The sequence below is a fragment of the Mus pahari genome, chromosome 1 (assembly GCF_900095145.1).
Source record: "Mus pahari chromosome 1, PAHARI_EIJ_v1.1, whole genome shotgun sequence".
Classification (NCBI taxonomy): domain Eukaryota; kingdom Metazoa; phylum Chordata; class Mammalia; order Rodentia; family Muridae; genus Mus; species Mus pahari.
This window is the reverse complement of record NC_034590.1, coordinates 52,444,856-52,468,094: the sequence shown is the minus strand read 5'-3', so window position 1 is coordinate 52,468,094 and position 23,239 is coordinate 52,444,856. Positions and strand designations below refer to the sequence as shown.

Genomic DNA, 23,239 nt, shown 5'->3' with positions numbered 1-23,239 from the left:
TACACTGCACAGGATGGAGCCTGAGCTTAGGAGGAGACCTCCAAAGCTTGTTCGCACCATGGCGTACTTCCTCCACGGTCACACCTCCTAACAGTGCTATTCTCTATGGGTCAAGTATATTCAAACCAGCACACCATCTGAGAACTTGATTATTCAACAGACAGATGGGGTTTTTATAGAATGGTTATAAATGTGAATATTCTCTGTGTCTCTCTGACTGGGCTAGCTTGGAATTCTCTATATAGAACAGTACTGGTGATTCTTGGTGAATTCTTGGTGGTTCTCCTGCCTCCATTCCCCAAGTGCTAGGATTATAGACATGATCCCATGTGTTTGGCACTGTTTGAGATTTCTTTTTTTTGGGGGGGTGTTTCGAGACAGGGTTTCTCTGTATAGCTCTGGCTGTCCTGGAACTCAGTTTGTAGACCAGGCTGGCCTCGAACTCAGAAATTCGCCTGCCTCTGCCTCCCGAGTGATGGGACTAAAGGTGTGCGCCACCATGCCCGGCTTTGTTTGAGATTTCTTAGGGACTCAAGGATGTTGGTCAGGATTTGACCCATGTCTGAACACTGATAGCATCAATCTGATTTTTCAAAGTTGCTTAATTACCCACTAGACCATCTTTTACTTTGGACTTTTTTGTTTTGTTTCGAGACAGGGTTTCTCTGTGTAGCCCTAGCTCTCCTGGAACTCACTTTGTAGACCAGGCTGGCCTCAAACTCAGAAATCTGCCTGCCTCTGCCTCCCGAGTGCTGAGATTAAAGGTGTGTGCCACCACGCCCGGCTTACTTTGGACTTTTTAAAAACCTATTTTGTTTTGTTTGTATGAATGTTTTGCCTGAACAGTATATATGTGTACTATGTGGATGAATACTAGCCACAGAGGGTGTGGGTTACTGATTCAGTACACGTAACTCCCTGGAGGATATTAAACATTACTCCGGCTTCACAAAACTAGGTGGCAGACAGCTGGTACCCTACCTCCCAAGTGCTGCAGACCATGATGACGTCTTCTTAACAACATCAGCCTCCACAGTTACAAGAGCCTCTCTATGCATTACTTTTGTAGGTACAGCCTACACTTTTTTGTATAGTATTTTTATTTTCATTCAGGTTTAAAAATACTTTCTGGTGAACTGGTTGGGTTGTTAAAATGCATGCTGGGCAAACAACAGGGCCAGATCCAGGATTCCCAGGACCCACAAAATGCTGAATGCTGGGTGAGTGTGGCTGTGGGCGTGTAGTTCCAGTGTCTGAGGTGGAGAGCTAAGGAGATCCCCTGAGCANCTTGCGAGTATGAGTGGCCATGTCAGTGAGCTGTGGATTTGATTGGGAGACATTGCCTCAAAGAATAAGGTGGAAGAGCCACTGAGGAAGATTCCTCAGTGAGGGTGGATTTGAATTTCTGATCTACTGCCTCCATCTCCCCAGTGCTGGGTGTGCCTTATCACACCCAATTGATGCATAGCTGTAGCCTAACCCAGGGCTTTGTGCATGCTAGGCGAGTACTTTCCCAACTGAGCCCAGCCCNCAGTCACTTTTGAGACACTGTACAGTCCAGGCTGGCCTGGAATTGGCATTCTTCCTGCTTTAGCCTCCCAAGTGCTAAGATTACAGCCATGCTCTACCTTCCTAGCTGAAAGGACCTTAAAAGCGCTCTCTCTCTCTCTCTCTCTCTCTCTCTCTCTCTCTCTCTCTCTCTCTCTCTCTCTCTCTCTCTCTCTCTCTCTCTCTCTCTCTCAGTTGAGATAGTCTCATGCAGGCCAGAGTAACCCTTCCACTGGTTATCTCTCCCTTCAGCTTCCCTGTGCAGGGATGACAGGTGTGTGGAACGGTCAGTGTTCCATTGGGCTTAATAATGTTCTTTTAGGNTGTGACCTTGAACGATGAGGAACATTCTGGTCTGGACACTTCTTAGAAAGGGCAATTCAATTCTGTGGTTGTCACNGTTTCTTCCTGATAGCTTGATGTGGCCAGATGGAATGAGGTTGGGTAACTTCTTTCTGCCAGTACTAGACAGATAAAAATGGCTTTTGCTGTTGTTGTTGATAATTTATGTTCATAAGCATTCATGTGTAGGGAAAGCAGCAGGAAGTAGAAGCTGTGTGTTTGCCTTTTGAGTAAAATCTCTTGACAGGAAAGAAGAAAAGGAATGAAAGGGTAAGACCGTCTGAGACTTTGCTCAGACAGGATGTTTGTTTAGCGTAGTGTGCTCCTGTCTACATTGTACCCCAAGACTAACTCACTAGTCCTTCTTAAGGAACTAGCAGCTACACAGCCACACTTCAAGGGACTTTAACCTTTCTGTATGTGCTGCTTAGTGTTGCTAGCCAGCCTGACCCAATCTAGCCTCACCTGAGGGTATGCCTGTGGGGAATTATCTTGTCCAAGGTAGTTGATATGAAAACAAACTTGTTAATTATGGGTGGGACCATTCCCTAGCCTGAGGATCATAATCTACACAAAATGGAGAAAGCCAGCTGAATATTTGCAAGCATTCTTTCTGTCTCTCTGTTTCCTGGCTGTGGATGGAATAGAAGCAGCGACTTCAGGCTCCTGCTGTTTTGAGTCCCCACAGTGCAGGACTGTCTGTGTGAACTGTGAGCTCCAATAAGCCTTCTCTTTTATACTCTGAGTTGCTTTTGTCATTCCATCACACTCAGGAAAAGAAATTTTAACACTGTCCTAAAAATGAAGATGGTGCTGGTTAGCTGAGTGTCAGAGTAAAGTGCTGTAGTCAGTGTGGTGCCTGCCATGTGTCGAAGGGACATGCAGGACCGCTGTAAATGGGAGAGGGACTTCTTACAGAAACATAAATCTTCATTCGTTTAAAGTTTTTTCTTTTTTTCAAAACTTTATTTTTGTATATAAGTGTTTTGCTTGCATGTATGTATAAATGTACATATATCATTTGTGTGCTTGATGCCCACAGACGGTCTGCAGAGGCCAGCTGATATCCATACCTGGAGTTACAGATGCTTTTGAAGTGCCATGTGGTGCTAGGAAGTGAACCCTGGTCCCTGGAAGAGCAGCTAGTCTTCTTAACTAATGAGCCGTTTCTCCAGCCTGAAACCTTAAATTTTTCTTGTTATGAATTATTTTCTTTTGATTTTTTTTTGACACAGGGTTTCTCTGTGTAGCCCTGTGTCATGGTCCTCTCTCTGTAGTTCAGGCTATCCTTGAACTCAGAAATCCCCAAGCCTCCCCTGCGTGCTGAGGTAGGCCTGGAACTCTGTAAGCCTCCTGATGATGATGGCGTGTTTACCCTTCTGACTTTACCTCCTGCAGGCTAGACTATAGTCATGGCTTTCTGTAGTGCTGGGGTTTGAACCCTGGGCTTGCCGTGCTAGGCAAACATTGCACCAACTGAGCTGCATCTCCATCTTGACTACTTGAACTTTTAAGTTAATGGTAGCTACTATCATTTCCTTCCCTGGGTGAGGACAGTAGTGGATCTGATTTCTTCTCTTTGTTCTTGCAGCTGTACTACCAAGTCCTAAACTTTGGAATGATTGTCTCCTCGGCACTAATGATCTGGAAGGGGCTGATGGTGATAACCGGAAGTGAGAGTCCCATTGTAGTGGTGCTCAGGTAACATGATTCCTTTCAGAACACAGAATTGCATGAGATGACTTGGTAGAGAAGTAGAGGTATTAAATAAGTAGTTGTGTACCAGCTCCTTAGAAATTGTTTCCTAGGAGAGCGCTGAAAGGAAATCAGTTGCTACTCAATTTTGAGAACTATCATGGGATGTATTCCAATTCCCCAAGGACCCGTATCCTTTTCTTTAAAAACAATTGTGTTTAATTACATGCATGTGTGCGTGTGTCAGTGTGTTTGCCTGTAAATGTAAGTACCCATGGAGTTCAGAAAACGAACAAGTGGTTATGAGCTGTCCAACATGCATAGCAAACTCAGGTCCTCTGTAAGAGCAGTTGTGTCCTCAGCTGACCTAATTTTCCCGTCTCCGCTCCCAACCGCAGTGCCCTATAGGTTGCTGTGTGCTAGATGTGGTGTCTCATGCCTATAATCTCAGCACTCGGCAGTCAGAGGCAGGAGTCAGGAGTTCAAGGCCAGTCTCATGAGAACTCTAAACACTTTCATTTGAACTTCATTTTTGGCCCATCCCTTAAGAGAGTGTACTTTATTTAGTGTCCTTTGTTTTCCTCGGATTCCTCTGTCTTTAGCATTCCTGTGTTTGGTGTATCAGGCCTAGACCTTAGCACATACGGCGCCTCCACAACAGAGTTCTCCTGCATCATGTTCTCAGTGCTGGGAACATCACTAAGTAATTTCATATTTTCTGTTGACCTTTAAATATCATTTCTAAACTAGACCCCAGGAATTTTGAGGGTAATAATCCAGTCTTTTAGGTGATAGTGCTGAAGTCTTTCCCTACCTTGTTTCCATTTCTACTTTGTACTGATAAATCTTACGGATTTTAAAACCTAATTTAGCAACTAATTTTTGGGACATTAGTATGTGGTTATTTAATTGAATCATCATAGTTCTGTCTTATTTGGGGATTCATTTTGTAACCTCTCAAGTCCTTCCTGGAGTGAGTACAGTACAAATATGAAGGAAATAGAATTGTCCCTTATCTAGAGTTGAGATACTTTCTTCTTCAGAACTTTATTGAGGTATAACTGATAAGCAAAAAGCAGTAGTTTTTGAGGTACAGAACTTGATATGTCTTTGGTAAGCAAGCATATTACCTTTAAACGTACCACTATAAGTATGCCTTTTTCACAAGGCTCTTCATTCTCCATTGTTTTTTATGCTAAGAATATTAGAATTTTACCTTTATATCTATATTTTCTTTCTCTCTCTCTCTCTCTCTCTCTCTCTCTCTCTCTCTCTCTCTCTCTCTCTCATAGTCTTGCCTGTGTTGGCATTGAATTCATGTTCCTCTGCCTTAGACTTCTAAGTGCTGATTATAGGTGTATATGAACCATATAAGCTATCAGATTTTTTTTTTTAAAGATTCATTTATTTATTATATGTAAGTACACTGTAGCTGTCTTCAGACACTCCAGAAGAGGGAGTCAGATCTTGTTACAGATGGTTGTGAGCCACCATGTGGTTGCTGGGATTTGAACTCTGGACCTTCGGAAGAGCAGTCAGGTGCTCTTACCCACTGAGCCATCTCACCAGCCCAGGCTATCAGATTTTTAAATCAAGTCCTCCAATCTAATTCCCCATTTATCCCAGCAGTCTCAGTCAGCTCCTGATAACTGTCCTTCACCCCTCTGCTAGAGAGAACTAAGTCTCAAATAGCCCCAGAAGAGGTCTCGCAAAGGAACTCCATCAGCCTGCACTTCCTCCCAGTGGTGCAGTGTCTCCTTTAGTGCTAGAAGGCAGCACACACTGAAGGGCTCTACTTCAAGATTGAAGCCTTAGGACCAGATTAAATAAGGCAGTACTCTGAATGGATGTGTGAAGGTAGAACCTAGGGATCTCCTGTATGCTAAGCAGACGCTCTACTGCTGACTAGTCCTCACCAAAATTAGGTCAGTACTTCTGGTTTTTGAGAGAATGTCTCAGTATTTGTTTCAGGGTTTTGCTGTGTATTTCTGGCTAGCCTGGAACTCACTGTGTAGACCATGTTGACCTTGAATGTGGATTGCTCTTCAATCTTCCTGCCTATGTACCATCATCCCTGGCTAGGTTTTTTGTTTGTGTTTTTGTTTGTTTTTAATTGTTGTTTTAAACAGCTGTATAAATGCAGCAAAAAAAAAAAAAAAAAAAAAAAAGGCTTCCAGCAGGAGACAGGATCTCTGTAAATTTGAAGCCAGTCTGCTCTCTATTTTAAGTGCCATGCCCTATCTCAGCGGTGGGGAGGGAGGTTTTGCTTATAACCTGAAATCTCAGTTAATATCATAAGTCACGGGAGAGTGTTGTTTTCTTATTCTCGGAGTTCACCAGCTGTCTCAAAGCCCAGCAGGCAAACTCTGGGTTGGCACGAATCCTCCCAGGGATATCTGATCACACGCAGACATTAAGTCCTTGAAGTTAAATACCTCCACTGAAGAGAATGAAACCTGCAGTAACCAAGGAGCAGATCTCTTGGTGCTCGCCGGGCTAGCTCCCAATATCTTCCGACTGTGTCGTGGCCTCGTCCCTCAGGGTTGGGGTGGTCCGTCAGTGGAAGCTCTTCCAGGCCTCAGAACCATGAGCTGCTTTCTCTGCAGCCCTTCCTCCTTTCAGGCTGGTTTTTCTTTAGACCAGGTCCTGCTACTTAACTCAGGCAAGGCACAAACTCACGGCTTTCCTGCCTCTGCTGCTTTTTATTATTTTTATTTTTAATTTTAATTCTTTTGTTTTGCTTTGCTTTGTTTTTTTTTCAAGACAGCATTTCTCTAAGTAGTTCTGGCTGTCCTGGAACTGAATATATAGACCAAGCTGGCCATGACCAAACAGAGATCCCTCTGCCTCTGCCTCCCTAGTGCTGGCATTAAAGGAGTGCAACACCACACCTGGCTTCCCCACCTCCCCTTGGACAGGGTCTTTTGTAGTTCCCGCTGCATTGAGTTGTGTATGTAGCCAAGCATGGCACTGACCTTTCAATCCTTCTGCCTCTCCCAAGTGCGTCTTGGCAGTACACCTAGTATGTGGGGCTTTGTGCTTGATAGACAGGCACCCTGCCCAAGAAGTCTGAGTTCCAGCCCCCAATACATAAGCTTTTTTATTACACTTTATTTATTTGTGTATGTGTAATGTCGAGGTCAGAGACTAACTGGTGGGAGTCAGTTCTTTCCACCTGAGCATACTCGGGTCGTCAGACTTGGTGTGGAAGACCCATTTCTCCAGTGCTGTGATGAGTTTATGGCTGCACTGCTTTATGCTCTTGGCGAATCACAGGTGTGCACTGGCCCAGGAGCTATCATGGATCCTCGAATATAAAACACACGCACACACATGCACACATGCATGCACACAGTTTGTTTTAAAATGCCTTGGCTACTTCAGAGGCAGAGCACTCTTTTTTTTTTTTTTTTTTTTTTAAGATTTATTTATTATCATATGTAAGTACACTGTAGTTGTCTTCAGTCACCCCAGAAGAAGGCGTTAGATCTCATTACAGATGGTTGAGAGCCACCATGTGGTTGCTAGGATTTGAACTCAGGACCTTTGGAAGAGCAGTCAGTGCTCTTAACTGCTGAGCCATCTCTCCAGCCCCAGCAGGGCACTCCTAAACCTTCCCCTGCTACTTTAGGCCCAATTGGGGAGGTGGCCAATAGCCACTTACCAGAAAACTCAAAAGGGCTGGTTGGATTTGTCTCCTGCCACTATTGCGCCCTCTTCTTCCCCCAGTCTTCGAGATTCTCCCCTCGTCCTGCCCTTGTAATGCTAAACGTCCCAACTCATACCTAGCCATTGGTCACTGGCATCTATCTTTATTGATAGATCAAAAAGTAATTGGGGACAATTACTTCAGTGTCTGGACACGCATGTTCAAAGCATTAGCACCAAGTTCCAACACTCCAGTGCCTGTATATGTAATGCTTAATGAATCAGTTAAAACTAAGAGTGCAGTTGAATGTGGTGGCTTGAACCTGTCATTCAAGTACTCCGAAGGCTGAAGCTGGAGAATCACGGAGTTTGATGCCAACACGGGCTATATAGTTCCAGCCAGTCTGACGATAGTGCTGCCAAACCACTTCTGGCCTCTGAGAGCACCAGGTATGGTGCACACACATACATTCATGCATGTTAGGCACCATGCCATTTTTAAATAAAGAAAATATGTGTGTGTCAATTTATACCTTTGATCGGGAGGTGGAGGCAGAAAGATGCGAAGTTCAAGATCATCCTCTCATACACATCTATCAAGGCCAGCTAGGGACACTTGAAACTCTGTCTCATTTTTTAAAGGGAGAGGGGAGTGTGTTTGTCAAAATAAAACGTATTAGTAATTCATTTAATGTTTAGACAGTTTTCTAAAAATTTTTTTCTAATGATTTTTTTTTTTTCGAGACAGGGTTTCTCTGTATAGCCCTGGCTGTCCTGGAACTCACTCTGTAGACTAGGCTGGCCTTGAACTCAGAAATCCGCCTGCCTCTTCCTCCGAGTGCTGGGATTAAAGGCATGTGCCACCGCTGCCTGGCTTTTTTAGTGATCCTTGTAAGCTAGGGGTGTCGTCCAGTGGTAAAATTCTTACATAGCATGAGAAAGGTCTGGATTTTAATTTCCTGCACCACAGATAGTAACAGAATAATAATGGTGATAAGAACAACACTTGAAATGGTCTCACTACAGACTTTTTAATATTTAAAATTCTTTTGCATTAGTATATTTTCTTTTAACTTTTGTTACATTTAAATGTCATTGTTTTATGCATAAAGGTATGTTGCCTGCACATGTGTCTGTATTGCTTGTGTATGTGGTACCTATGGGGGTCAGAAGACGACATCAGATCCTCTGGAATTAGAGAGGTTGTAAGCTGTAATGTGAGTGCTAGGAATTGAACCCAGTTCCTCTGGAGGGGCAGCTTGGGATGGCTGAGCTGTTGTTCATAGCTTATTTTGTACAGGGACATTTTTATATGAGGCATGCAAGCATATTTCCTCCTGTGTCTCCCTACCCTCTCCTACATGCCTTATATATTATGTTTATTTTGATTTTGGGGGTCTTGGGATGTAGTTCAGGCTAGTATTGAACTCAGTCTTGCTGCCTCTGCCTCCCAGGTGCTGGGATTATAGACATTTACCACCGTTGCTGGTTACTTTCATGTGTTTTAAACTAGTATCTACATGTGAGTTCCAAAAGTGTTTGCTTTTGTTTCTTATTTTGCTCCACTGGACAGCTTCACCTGACTACTGACCAGGCACATTTTGATCCCCACCCCAACCTGTTTCTGTAACTGTCACATCTGTTCAGTTGCCTGTGACATAAACTAGGGGTCATTCTTGATTCTGCTATGTCTAATTGGCCACCAATTGTTTTCCTCTCTCCTCTCCTTTATTGCTGTTCTATTTCAGGCCCTTGTCATTTCCTGCCTGGCTGTCATAGTGACCTTTGAGAAGAAATGCTTTTCTAATAAGAAAAAGTTAATATATTCCCATAATGTGATATGCTAGAAACAGGAAAATCTAGATTGAACCTGTCTTTGTAACTTTGAGATAAAAATCATTGCTAATGTTGTAGCCTCTCTTCGAGTATAATTTTACATATAATTGAGATAATTCTGTAAGTGCATTTTTTTTCTTTTCTCTGTTTTGTTCTCCATAGTATTGTGTGTGTGTGTGTGTGTGTGTGTGTAATGTGCACACACACATACACAGTGTGCACAGTGTATATATGTATCTGTTTGAAAAGTTCTTTTTTCTTTTTAAAGTTCTGGAAGTACTGGGTACCCAGCCAAGGGACTTGTCCACTGCAGCCTTAGTCTGGCAATTCTAAATAACAGGATCTTTTTAATTTAATTTTGAGGTAGGATCACTTTGTAGATGGTCTGAAACTTGCTATGTAGATCAGGATTGCCTTGAACTCACAGAGCTCTGCCTACCTGTTAAAAAAAGCTTTAAGTAGCTGGGCGTGGTGGCACACGCCTTTAATCCCAGCACTCAGAGGCAGAGGCAGGCGGATTTCTGAGTTCGAGACCAGCCTGGACTACAAAGTGAGTTCCAGGACAGCCAGGGCTATACAGAGAAGAATTTAAAAAAAAAAAAAAAAAAAAAAAAGCTTTAAGTATAATCATATTGTAGCTTAGCATGGTGGCACAAGACGGTAATCCCAGCAGGAGAATTGCTGTGAGCTCAAGTTCAATGAAACAATAAGCAACCAGACCAGCATTCCTGCGATCCCAGCACTTGGGAGGCAAGAAGTATGCTGTGAGTTTGTGTCAGCAGTTTCTGTACCTTGTCCAGGCTAACCTTCTATACAGGTGATATATTGTCTTAAAAACAAGATACAGACAACAAACCAATCAAGTGTTTGAAAAGAAAAGTCATAAATAATAACAAATACAAACACAGTGTTTCTCATAGCTCCCCAACTTTTGTTTTATGATGGAATTTCTGGGGATCAGTGATGCCTGCCTCCCATTCCCAGGTATTGTGATGTGAATGGTTTGTGAGATCTGGACATGGGGATTCTATTTAAATTGCTTAGGTTATTCCACGGTACAGGAGAGTTTAGGAGCCACTGGTGTTCCCATATGTATCTTCAAACGGTAGTGTCTGTGGCTGGATGATATCTGTCTTTGAGTTTTTGGTCCTGCTGATATGTTTATTCTTTACTAATGTGCTTATTGAAAACTTGGGTTTGAGTTCCTGATGGTCCCACTCTCTTAGGACGACCTTTTCAGAACTGGGTGTGAGGCAGAGCAGAGCAGAGGGAAGAGATGCTCTCATGATTCTCCACTTCCTCCTAATTTCTGAAATCCTTAGACAGAATCTCTATGTCTCTCATACTTCTCCTTTTAAAACAAATAAATGCCTTGATGATACAGTGTTACCTTTGTGCTGTCCTGTGACTCAGTGAGCTGTTTCCTCCATAATCAGCTGAACTCATAAGGTCATCGTGGTCTGTATCTTCATAAATGGCAGAAGATGATCCAGTTCTCATTTGAATATTTGAATATGTTTAGTATTTTCAGATGAAGCCAGAGTAAGGGCACTGTTTTTTAAAGTTCATTCTTTTATATTGTTTGTCATTTGAAATTTTAAAAGGTTAAGGAATTAGTAACACTGCCCTTTTCAAGACGTAAACATCTTTGAGTGTAATGCTTAAAATGGAACTAGTTAGTGAAGACTAGTAACTAAAAAAATTCCTTTACTAGTTGAGGGAAATCAAGCTGGGTGTGATGGTAGAATCTCACACATGGAATCTCAGGACTGAAGGCCGAGGTAAGAAAATCTCCACAGGTTTGAGGGCATCCTGATGTATATACTGTGAGAGTCACTGTGTCCCCAAAATGAATGAATGAATGAATGAGTGAGTGAGTGAGTGAGCATGAATTAGGACAACCTTTGGATGTGGTTGTTAAAATGCTGAGTACATCAGCAGCTGGTGCTTTGTTGAGTTTCTAATTTAGAAATAGATGTAACCTGCCTTTTGTATCCTTTTTCTCTCCCAGTGGCAGCATGGAGCCTGCGTTTCACAGAGGGGATCTCCTTTTCCTCACGAACCGAGTTGAAGATCCTATACGTGTGGGGGAGATCGTTGTTTTCAGGATAGAAGGAAGAGAGATTCCTATAGTGCATCGAGTCCTGAAGATCCATGAAAAGTAATGCCAGCTTCTCATCTATGGTTTTGTACATTCTTGTTTTAGAGTTTGAAGTGTTTAATTCTGATACATAAAAATTATTGAAAAGGGGATGGGGTGGGAGATGGCTGAGCAGTTAAGAGTACTTGCTCTTGCAGAAGACCCAGGTTTGGCTCCCAGCACCTATGTGATGGCTTTCACCAGGCATGTTTTTGGCACACATACACAAGGGCAAAATGCTCATATACATAAAACAATTTTTTTTAAAAAATGAAGAAGGCCATAGATGTAGCTCAGCTGGTCAGATGAAGCCCTGGATCAGAACCCAGGCCTTGGTACATGTGTAATCCTAGTACTTGGGAGATAGAAACAGACAAGGTCAAGGTCAGGGTCATTGTTGGCTTCCCTAGCAAGATGAAGGCTAGCCTGTGCTACTGAGTCTCTTCTCTAATAATAAAATGTTGTAGAGAGTAAGGAATCTTTGATCTTTACTTCTCATCCAGTGTTATGAGTGTCTGAAAGTTTGGTGAATATTTGGAAAACTCTGGACAGGGATTTATCTGTTTCTCTGAATATTTTTCCAGAGATTTTCCTTGTTCTTTTCTAATTCTTTTTTTTTTTTTTTTTAAGCTTTATTTATTTATTATATGTAAGTACACTGTCGCTGTCTTCAGACACTCCAGAAGAGGGCATCCTGTCTTGTTACAGATGGTTGTGAGCCACCATATGGTTGCTGAGATTTGAACTCAGGACCTCTGGAAGAGCAGTCAGTGCTCCTAACCACTGAGCCATCTCTCCAGCCCCTCTTTTCTAATTCTTTATCACTCTGTGTATGTCTCTCAAAAATCATGTTATAAAGCCGGGCAGTGGTGGTACATGCCTTTAATCCCAGCACTTGGGAGGCAGAGGCAGGTGGATTTCTGAGTTCAAGGACAGCCTGGTCTACAGAATGAGTTCCAGGACAGCCAGAGCCACACAGAGAAACCCTGTCTTGAAAAAAAAAATCATGTTGTAAAGTTTAGTCCTAAATATAATTATGGAATATAAATAACCTCAATGAATAAAGAAACCTTAAAATGAGAACAAAAAGCTGTAAAGCAATATAGTGATAATAAATTTGTGAACTTCTTTTGGAATACTGGAATTAAACCAGGCCAGACCCAAATATATTGACTTTTCAGTAAAGAGGGCTGGCCAGATGGCTCAACAGGTAAAGGTGCTTGCTATCAGGCCAGAATGACCCAAGTTCTGTCCACACAACCCACAGTGGGAAGAGAGAACCAAATCTCAAAAACTATCTTCTAACCTCCACATATTCACTATGACAATATACGTAACACAACATGATAGTAAATAAGTTTAAAGTTTAAATTTTTTTTCAAGAAACTGGTGAGATGGGCTCAGTGAGTAAAGGCATTTATTACCAAGCCTGATGACCTGAATTCAGCCCCCAGTCATCCACATGGTAAGAGACCTGACTCTCAAAAGTTGCCTTTGAACTCCCCCTGTGTACCCGGTGTATGCAACACTGAACAAATACTCCTGACCTTCCTGCTTTTGCTTCATGAGTTCTGGAATTTAAGAGTTTGTGCCAGTGTGCTAAGGCAAGATACATTTCTAAAATCTAAGTTGTCTTTCTAACTTGAATCTTACATTCTAGAAGCAGAAAGGGTGCATTCCTTTCACCTCAGAGTGAGGACAGAGCAAAACGTTCAGCTTCCCTGGGCCTTGTTTTCTTAAGGTAGTGTAAAGACTTGAGAAAGATGGATCCTGAACTCTTAAGTGGACGGTCCCTGTCCAGCTGTGCATCCCTGTTCTTTCCAGTCTGTACTGATGTTCTTACAGCACTTTCACAAGAGAAGGAGAAAAGTAAATGAACAAATAGGGGTGGTATACTGGGAACCCCGAAAGAGTCTTACATTAAGTCCTCAATTCCTGCTGGCTCGGCATCTTGTAGTTTTTCTTCATTTAATAGGTACTCATCTGGGGTGGTTTGTACCTTAATCCCAGCACCAGAGAGGTGAAGTCAAGAGGATGGTATGTTCTGGGCCATTCAGGACAGCAGAGTGAGGAAAGGCCACTTGTACCCTAACATAACACTCAGGTTCAGAATTTTTGGTGGTCTTTCTTTTGCCTCCTGGGTTTTGGGATTCCATGTAGACACCACCACACATGGCTAGAGCGTATCTTGACAGGCGTATTGAGGGTGGTCACCAGGGAAAAGTATTTGTTCTGCGTTAAGTTGTTGAGGGAGATATGCACTTGTTTGAGAAACAGTGGTGATCTCTCCTGATTACAGCTCAGCAGGGGGAGCACAGCATTTGCTGGTAAGTAGGTCCTTGGGACTAGCCCAGCCGGGAGCACTCCTTCCCTTCTGACCACTTCTCTTCTGTTGGACTTTACATCAGCCTCTGAGGGGCCAGTGTCTTTTTCTGGTTGAACTGTCCCTTCTCCCTGGTGCTCCTGGCATCTTTCACCCCAGGCTATCTCAGACACTCTTTCGCTCACTCAGTTGTCAGCTACTGGTTACTTTTCTCTGTATTTATTTGCATTTTTTAAACTGGAACCTCATTCTCAATGTGGCATTTGCACTTCTCTGTCTTTGGTGTTTGCAACACCTCCAATTTTCACCTGAATTCAGGCATATTGGGGGACAGTTTCCTGAGTGGATATTAGTCAGTAGAAACCTGAAGCTCATTTTCTTTTTTATAGACTGTGATTGTTAAAGACACTTAGATTAATTTTAGTCTGGTTTTTATTAACTGTAAATTTTGCTTTGTTTTCAGTTACATTTTAAACTTACTGGAAGCTGGGCTAGAGGGATGACTCGGTGACTAAGAGCACTTGTTCCCCTCCCTTCACGTGTCCCTCCAGGACCTGGGGATCCAATGCCCTCTGCAAGCTCCGGGCACATGCAGGGTGCACATACATGTGTGCAGTCAAAGCACTCATATATATAAAGTACATCTAAAAGCAATTTTAAAAATTACTAGCGGCCTTACCCATTCTTTAGCAACATTATTTCCTTGACTTTTTTTTTCTGAAATAGGCCTCATGTAGCCCAGGCTCTCTTTCAACTCTGTGACCAGAGAGCTTCATTTTCGTGCCTTTACCTTCAAGGATTGGATTATAGGCATGGCTGCCATGCTCAGTTGATTTAGGCTGGGATCAAAGCCAAGGCCTAACAAGCTAGGCAAGCACTCATCACGCTACATCAGAGCCCCAAAGCAGTCGTTTCTTGATCAGGAAGGTTTGTGGCTTTGCTTTTTCTTTTGTTTTGTTTTTGAGTTGAGCTCTCTATGCAGTCCTCGCTATCCTGGAACTTGCTATGTAGATCAAGCTGGCCTTGAATTCACAGAGATCCACTTGCCTCAGTCTCCTCAGTGTTGAGATTAAAAGCATGTGCCACTATACCTTGCCAAGATAGTGTTCTAATAAATGTTACCATACCTGAAAAAATTGAAGCTTTTTTTCCCCACTTGAGACAGTGTTCCTTTGTGTAATAGCCCTGGCTGTCCTGGACTCATTTTGTAGACCAAGCCTGTCTTGAACTCAGAGATCTGCCTGCCTCTGCCTCCCTAGTGCTGGGTTTAAAGGTGTGTGTCACCACACCCGTTTTTTGTTTTTTTTTTTAACTTGTTTTTCTATCAACTACATGTTTCTTAGAGAAAGACTAAGACAGTGTGAAGCTACAGTATACTGTAGGCAGCCGCTGTTTATCCCCTGATCTGTGTTACAGTAGCTCTTACATTTTGTATTTAAAGGGTTTCTAGCATGCAGAGTGGGGTCTAAGGAGTCTCGTGGATAGTTAGCATGTGGCCATTCTGCATTCTCTTCTTTTCCTCCTTTCTTGTATTATTTTAAGCCAGATCCTCAGTATCATAGCATGTCACATTAGTATTTCTATAAAATAGCCACTAAGCTTTTTTTTTTTTTTTTTTTTTTTTTTTTGGTTTTTTGAGACAGGGTTTCTCTGTGTAGCCCTGGCTGTCCTGGAACTCACTTTGTAGACCAGGTTGGCCTCGAACTCAGAAATCCNCCTGCCTCTGCCTCCCGAGTGCTGGGATTAAAGGCGTGCACCACCACGCCCAGCAGCACTAAGCTTTTATAAACTAAAACTCTAATTAGCGTGGGGAATAAATATATACTATAATAAATATAATTAAATATAATAGAAGTAATAACTAAATATATGATAAAAATGAACAATTGATTAAGATTATTAACTCTAGTTTTTCAACTTGCCAGTTTCATAATGACTTTAACTGTTTCTTTGAACTTAGGTCAATTAAGTTCCTCGACTGCACCTGGTTGATGTGGCTTTAATGGACACTTGGAATGTTTTTAAATTACATTTCTTTGTTTGGGAGTCATTGCTAGTGCATATGGAGGTCAGAGGACAACTTGGGGAAATTGGTTCTTTCCTTGTACTGTGTGGTTTCTGGCCACCAAATTCAGGTTGTCAGACTTGGTGGCAAATGCCATTACCTGATGAGCCATCTCACCGGCTGCACCATACAGACTATTACTTTGTCTGGAGGTTCCTCTTCCAACATTCTTTGTCTAGTGCAGAAATGTTCATGTTTCTTAAGGGAACTACGCTGTTGAGTAGTTTCTTAGTCTTCACTGGGCAGTTACTTCCTGGGGGGGGCGGGTAATTTAATGTGTTCTTGTATTTGTATATTAGAAATTAGGTTGTGTAGGTTGTAATATAAATTGAGATTTATTTTATATGCTAGTTGATCTTCTCTTCACGGTGTAAAATTTGCATGTCATCTACTGTCACACTCTCTGCAGTGTTGGTCACACTGGTGTAGTGCAGCCGGCTCTTTCACCACTTACTAGCTCTCTCTAGTCGAGCAGTCCAGCTGTCAGCACTCTGTTAGCCAATTAAAGAATTAGGCATGATGAGTACCCAGTGCTTGGTAACAAGAGCTGATGCTGTGCATTAAATGCCATGAGGGTGTTTGGTGACTTGTGTTTCCTTATTCCTAAGGCAAGATGGGCACATCAAGTTTTTAACCAAAGGAGATAATAATGCTGTTGATGACCGAGGTCTCTATAAACAAGGACAGCACTGGCTGGAGAAGAAAGATGTTGTGGGGAGAGCAAGAGGGTGAGTACCCAGGGGAACGCCATGGGCTTTTCGTATTACTTTAAACATGGTCTTTCTTTGTATGACTGGGTACATAACTGTCGGTCCTGGTTATGCCAAGTCACCTTTTTGACCTTTAGAAGATGTAGATCTTAAAGTGCACTTAAGTCATAGGGCATACTATTCTTGAGGGCGGGAATAGGGTGCAATAAGAGAGTCAAATGCTAGTGCTGAGATGGCATAGTGGATATCACAATTAAAATATTGGCCAGGTGCAGTGCTACATACCTGTAATTCCAGCTCCTGGGAGGTAGACCAAGAGGACCAGAGTTCAAGGCCAGACTCACTAAAAAGCTGAGAGTTTAAGGATAGCTGGCTACCTGAGACCCCGGCTCTAAAAACAAGAATCATGTATTCAGTTCACCCAAGGAGCATTGATATCGGTACTTGGCTAGGCTATTAGGTTCCAGAGGAGTATTACTGCTTCATGAAACAAGTTATTAGAGTCTTATTGCGTCAATTTAAATTGTTCCTATGAATTAATTTTGTGTTAATATAGCCTACATCGTTTTATTTCAGTCTTGAAGTTGATGAGATCAAATGAAATTTTTAAATTATATTAAGCCTGTTTATTTCAGATATTATCAGGAGAACAGATCAGTGGAGGACAGGAATTGTAAGTTACTGGTGTAAGGAAGTATGGAATTACTACTTTAATGTATTAATAGTATTAACAATAACTCACCTTTATTAGGGCGTGCTATTTCCAGACTCATTATATGTGCCTTATAAATATTGCTTCATTTTAACCTTCAGACAATTCTAAGATTTCCATTCTGCAGATGAGGAAACTCAGACAAGCCATGTTATATATCTAAGATCACGCTGGTGGTGGATTTAAGTGGCTGGCATGGGGTCCTGCACGTGGGTGGGTGGGTGCTGGTTCTCTGTTTAGGTGCTTCATAGCATTCTCACTGATGTCAGAACACCCCTCCTTACTACATAAATCAAGTGTGTACTGTCACCTCACTGTGACACTATGCTGTACAGAACAGGAGGCTGTTTCTGAAAGGAAGTTTATTCAATTGTAGTATGAGAAATATAAAGGAATCCCAGATCAGAACAAGGACTACTGTGAGTAGTCTTGTCTGCGAGTGTGTGTGTGTGTCTGTGTGTACAACTTCAAGGGAACTTTTATATCCTATGTTCAAGCGAAACACAATCTATATTAGGTCATCAGTGGCTTTGAGAAATAGATTTCCAAACTTCCTCATTTCCAAAGATGTGCCCATCATTTTCAGACTCCTCCATCTCTTTAGTGTTTGTTTTTCCTCTAGTTGTAAGCCTGCAGGTACATTTAGAATGACAAGGAAGCCGCAGTCACTGCAAAGTGGGGTTGCTTTACTTTCTTCCACCCCCGTCAATTTTTTTTGAGAGGTTTTCTCTGTGTAACTCAATCTGTAGACTAGGCCAGCCTTGAACTCAAGAGATCCACCTGCCTCTGCCTCCCAAGTGCTGGGATTCAAGGCGTGTGCCACCACGCCTGAAGACATTTGTTGTATGTACGTGTAGTGATCTTTTCACTCCAAGGCCATTAGTGTACTCATAAATCAATACACTTATCATCACTCAGAGCTAGCTCTCCAGTCCCTGGGAAGCTCATATGGCTCCTGGCTGTCCTAGCATTGGCCCTGGTTAGCATTATTTCTAGTTTGCTTTTGTGAACACTGTGCTGTTGTTAGATATATCCAGTAGTTCTACCCAGTCTTCCCAGTAAAAATTTAAAAAACAGTTACTAAGTAAAGAGTATGCACATTTTAAAGCTTTTTGACAAATTCTTTCTGTAGTGTCTTCCATGTAAGAGTGCCCCTTTGTGTGCATTTGGTTCTTTGTCTGTCACTGTGGCTGCCTAGGCAGCCCTGGGTTGGGTTAAAAAAAAAAGCTGGGCGTGGTAGCACATGCCTTTAATCCCAGCACTCGGGAGGCAGAGACAGGCGGATTTCTGAGTTCGAGGACAGCCAGGGCTACACAGAGAAACCCTGTCTCAAAAAAANAAAAAAAAAAAAAAAAAAAAAAGACATCTTATTTTCCAGGTTAGAGTGCTCAGGCTTCCCTGGGAACTTCTTTTTGAAGAATTTTTTTAAAGTTCTAAACTATATAAAATTTAAACTAAAATCTCAATTTTGGCACTATAAACCCTTTAGTGGCTTTTAATAAAAAATGTAATAATGTGAATTAAGTATTGATTCTATGAAATATAAACCACCTGGGATGTGGACAGCTGGCAGACAGGCTTTGCTGCCCACTCTTCATCGACTCTCCTGCCTCTGAACTCGACACCTAATGTAATGAGTCACCTTCCTTTGTGGAAATTGTATTTATAAAACACTAAGCTGATATCTCAGAGTCGAGCTCTTTCAGGCAAGCCTGGACTGTGGTGCAGTCGCCTCTCAGTGAAAAAAAAAAGGGGTGGGGGGAGTTCTGGATCACTCCACACCGACGCCAATGGTTCTGAGCCGATTATGTTTAAAAATGTTACTGAAACAGAATTCACATGTAAGATTATCTATTTTAAGAGGCATAGTTCACAGATCATAGTATATCTACAAGTTTGCGCAACCATCACTACTGTCTAATTCCAGATCATCTCTCTGACCCTCTTTAGCAGGCGCGGCTCTCGCCCTTCTTCCTGCAGCTGCTGACAGTGCTAACCTACAGTGTAGGCGTGGCTCGTGGGGTGTCTTGTGTAAACGGAATCACAGTTGTGGTCTTCTGTGTTCGGTTTCTCTTACCTATCCTAATTTTCAAGGTTAATTGTAGCATGCAATAAAATTTTTAGAAATGAAACTAATATTGTACCAACTAAAACTATTTAATAGAGATGACTTTGGGAAACCAGAAGTCGGACCTGTTAGTCACAGAAAAGAAAGCAGTGTCAGAAAAAGATGAAAAAAGAGCTGGAGAGTTGGTACAAATGCTGCAGTGATAAAGAATGAGATAAAGAAGGGAACGGGATTGTGACGCTAGAAGCTTCCAGACAAAGCTGTCCCCACAGAAGAGGAAGTGTTCTTAACAGGAAGTGAAGTGCATCATGCAAATGTCTGCCCCTAAAGTGTGCCACAGGCTTTGATGGTAAAGTGGAAATGCTAATTACCTTGATGTGTTTAGTGTACACTGTGCATATGTATTAAAATACCCCATAAAAAGTGATAAGCCATAAAATGCATGTAAATTACATGTAAATAACATACAACGCTTGTGTCTAGGCGTGGTGGCACATGTGTAGTCGTAGCTGCTTGGGGAAGCTGTTTGCAGCAGCAAAGTGAGACCCTATTTTGAAAATTAAAAGTATGGGGCTGGGTAGTTGGCTCGGTGGTTAAGAGCCCTCGTCCGCTCAGAGCTTACCAATACTTTGAAGGGGTCTTTTCAGCTCTTGGAGGAGGAGGTGCTGACATCTCTAAAAAGAGAGTACAAGAGATGGAACGTAAGAAGAGTTGTTCACAGGAAGTGAAGGGCACTAAAAACAGTGTCTGTTGAAGCTTGCCTGTGGCTTTGATTTGGAGGTGTTACCTGGGAGGTGATTTCTGTTTCTCTGGCCTGAGCATGGCAGGAAAGGTCTATACACACAGTCAAAGTGGGCCGTGATGAGAGAGTTGAAGTCCACTGGCCCAGTGCCACGTTATGGCCAGTCTACTTGGAGTCTGCAGTGGTGAGGAGGAGGAAGAACAGTGAACATTGGGTTTGCTTGCCTCCTTTCCTACCACGTCAGGGACACCCTGATAATTGTCTTGTTTTGTTCTGAGTTGTTATTATTGCTGTTGTTGTTGTTGTTGTTGTTGTTGTTGTTGTTGTGAGTTGTTGAGGTAAGGTTTCGTGTAGCACTATTTGAGCTGGAACTTGATATGTAGACCAGGCTAGCCTTTAACTCAGATCTATCCACCTGCCTCTGCCTACCAAGGGTTAGGATTAAATATGTGTACCACTAGCCCAGCCCCTGCTCTGAAGTCTTACAGTGTTAAGGTATCTTACATAGAAAGAAGATTTTAAACTCTGGAGAAACTGAAAAGAAAAACCTATTCAAACATTCCATCAGGCAGTGTTGGGCCAAAGGCGAGGTTCAGCCATAGAGCCAGTGCCTGGCCTGGATAAAGCCCTGAGTTTGATCTCTAGCGTGGTGAAACTTGGTGTGGGAGTATGAGCACACATGCATGCACATGTGCGCCTGTACGTGTTGGCTGGAAGGTTGGGTGTACAAGGCCTTGAGGTTATGGGAGATCAAGATCTCTACTCTGAGAGAGTCAGAGGGGAGGCAGATACCATATAATTAGAACAACAAAGTTCTAAAAATTGTGACAAAGACCTTAAAGGCAAGTGTATGGAGTGCATTAAGAGTTGTCACCAGGTGTTTCTGCTCAGTTTGAGGGGATGGAGAGAAAGCAAGCTAGTGGGAGCACAGGACTGGTGAGATGGCTCAGTGGTTAAAAGTGCTTGCAACTCAAATGTAAGTATCTGAGTTCAGGTCCCCAGAGCCCATGTAAACGCAGGGTGGGCTTGGTCACCCATCTCTAATTCCAGTTTGAGGAAGAAATGAAAGTACAGATACAGCAGTCTGGAGGTGGGTATAGAAATAGTAGGTGTATGAGTTATTGAAGCAAAAGAGAAAGGATTTCAAGAGCAAGTTGTAGGCTGGAGAGCTGGGTAAGAGCACGCATTGTGCGGGGCGTGGTGGCGCACGCCTTTAATCCCAGCACTTGGGAGGCAGAGGCAGGCGGATTTCTGAGTTCGAGGCCAGCCTGGGCTGTTCAAGGGCTACACAGAGAAACCCAGTCTTGAAAAAAAGAGTCAGGGTTAAGAGGGCCAAAGCCAGACCATGGTTAAATGAGTGAGTGGTGGGGCCCTGAGCTCTCTGTTCAGTGACTACCTGACATGAAGTACTTTGCAGTGTGCTGCTTTCTGCCTTACCTCTCCACCAAGATTGGCAGCTCCCTAATGGCTATGAGGCCACACCCAGCTTTAGCATTGGAGATATCAACTAGAGACCTAAGATCTCTGGTCTGGTACTGACTGCTTCTGCCACACACAAGCCATGCACCTCGGGCGCGTGATCCTGTTTCCTCATCTATAAAATGGTAATAATCCTAACTTCCTTGTAACAGGCTATTGAAAGGAACAAATATAATGTATGCAAGTGGACATTGTGAACTGAAAATCAGTACTCTGGCAGTTACAGGTGATTAACAGTCAACATTAGCAGCTGCTTCAGCTAGGGTGTTTTCTCTGACCATAAGTTGTTTACTTGTTTTTCCAGGTTTGTTCCCTATATTGGAATTGTGACAATCCTCATGAATGACTATCCTAAATTTAAGGTGAGAACACAACTGTATGTTTGATTAGAAGTGAACTGATGAGAGTGTGGCACTCAGCAGCACGCATGCTTAATGTGTGAGGCCCTGGATTCAGCCAGCTCCTCCAGTGACCTTTTGTTTACCTTTGGAGACTGTTAAATGTATTACAGCATGAAAGAATAATGTAGTTTAGTAATTGATCCTGGTCACAATTGAGTTTATGATGATGAAGACTTCGGGAGTATTGGAAGCCTCCCTGACATGTGTTCCTGTTTCCCTTTTTAGTATGCAGTACTGTTTCTGCTCGGTTTATTTGTGCTGGTCCATCGTGAGTAAGAAGTCGGACTCCCTGTTCCTAGGAAGCTGCTGTGCTTGTTGTTACTGAATGTTGGAGTAGATCCTGATCTGTGATTGGCGGATTTTCGGACACACATGTTGGCACTTCTTGGTAGCACTGGTTTGCATTACTTTGTGTTTCCACACCCGAGGATGTGTGGGCGGGTGCATGTGCATCATGGAGTGCACACAAGGGGACTGTCAATCACAGGGTTTCATATGTTATCATTGTCACTCTCACATTTTTGTACATCAGTGAATTTTTTATATTAAAAGGTTGAGCCAAAGCCCCCAGTGTTTGTATTTTGAAGCCAAGCTTCACTTTAAAAGTGCCTACAGAGTTCTGTAAATGAAAACACAGCTCTGCATGAGTTCAAACCTGTCGTTCCTCCTTACAGTGGGAATGGCACATATTGAGGCGGTCATAAATCTTAACTTTTCAAAATTTTAAATAAAAGACTTTGCACATTGAACCCCTTTCCCTGAATTCTGTTTGTTGGGAAAGCTCCTGAAATGTGCCTTTCTTGACTGGTTCTTAGTACCCATTATGGGTATGGCTTTGATGTGACTGGGCGTGGCAGCACATGCCTGTTATCCCAGCTCCTGGAATATCTCAGCACCAGAAACTGAGGGTCAGGAGTTGTAGGCCATCCTCAACTACATTCTGAGTTCAAGGCCAGCCTGGGCTAAATTTAGGAGGAAAGGCTGTAGTATAAACAGTCCTTCAGCTGTGATAGTTGACCGAATATTAACAGGGTTTATCTAGGTTTGTTTTTGTTTCTGTAAAGCCAAAGTAGCCATTGACGTTCATAGGAAATGTCTTAGTCACAATCAATTCTTCACTAAGGTGTGACTCAGATATGTATAATCCCAGATGGTGGTACTGAGAGGTCCAGAGAGATCTCACCTGGCTGCAAAGACACCTGACCTTTGTCCACTGTAGGCGCTCTCACCTACTCTGTGATGTGTTAGCATTTGAATGAGGCAAGCTGTGCATAGGGCGTGCCAGCACCCTACTCTCTCTAATTCTCATTTGCCTAAACCCTTTCGTTTAAGTGGCTGCTTTTGCATTTTTTTTCTCTAAGGCAGGCTTGAGTAGTGACTAAAAGCTCAATTGTATTTTCTTTTCATTTTGAAATCAGAATTAGGGTAAACCAATATGCAGTAACACAAAATACTTGTAATTCTGCCTTTCTTGTTTAATGTGAAATCTTAAGCAAGCATGCACTCAGCTTCTGTTTCTTCAGCTGAGGT

At 42.6% G+C, this 23,239-nt stretch overlaps 1 protein-coding gene across 1 annotated transcript in view; it reads left to right on the top strand.

The window, feature by feature from the left end:
• The window catches only part of Sec11a (SEC11 homolog A, signal peptidase complex subunit), a 46,957-nt gene extending 24,493 nt beyond the window's left edge, over positions 1-22,464 (top strand). The window contains exons 3-7 of the mRNA XM_029535587.1: positions 3,482-3,591; positions 11,081-11,230; positions 16,206-16,325; positions 21,613-21,670; positions 21,935-22,464. Of these exons, the coding sequence (XP_029391447.1) occupies positions 3,482-3,591; positions 11,081-11,230; positions 16,206-16,325; positions 21,613-21,670; positions 21,935-21,985 (489 nt within the window). The 3' untranslated portion in view covers positions 21,986-22,464. The remainder of the gene's footprint in view (positions 1-3,481; positions 3,592-11,080; positions 11,231-16,205; positions 16,326-21,612; positions 21,671-21,934) is intronic.
• The last annotated feature ends 775 nt before the right edge of the window (positions 22,465-23,239 follow it).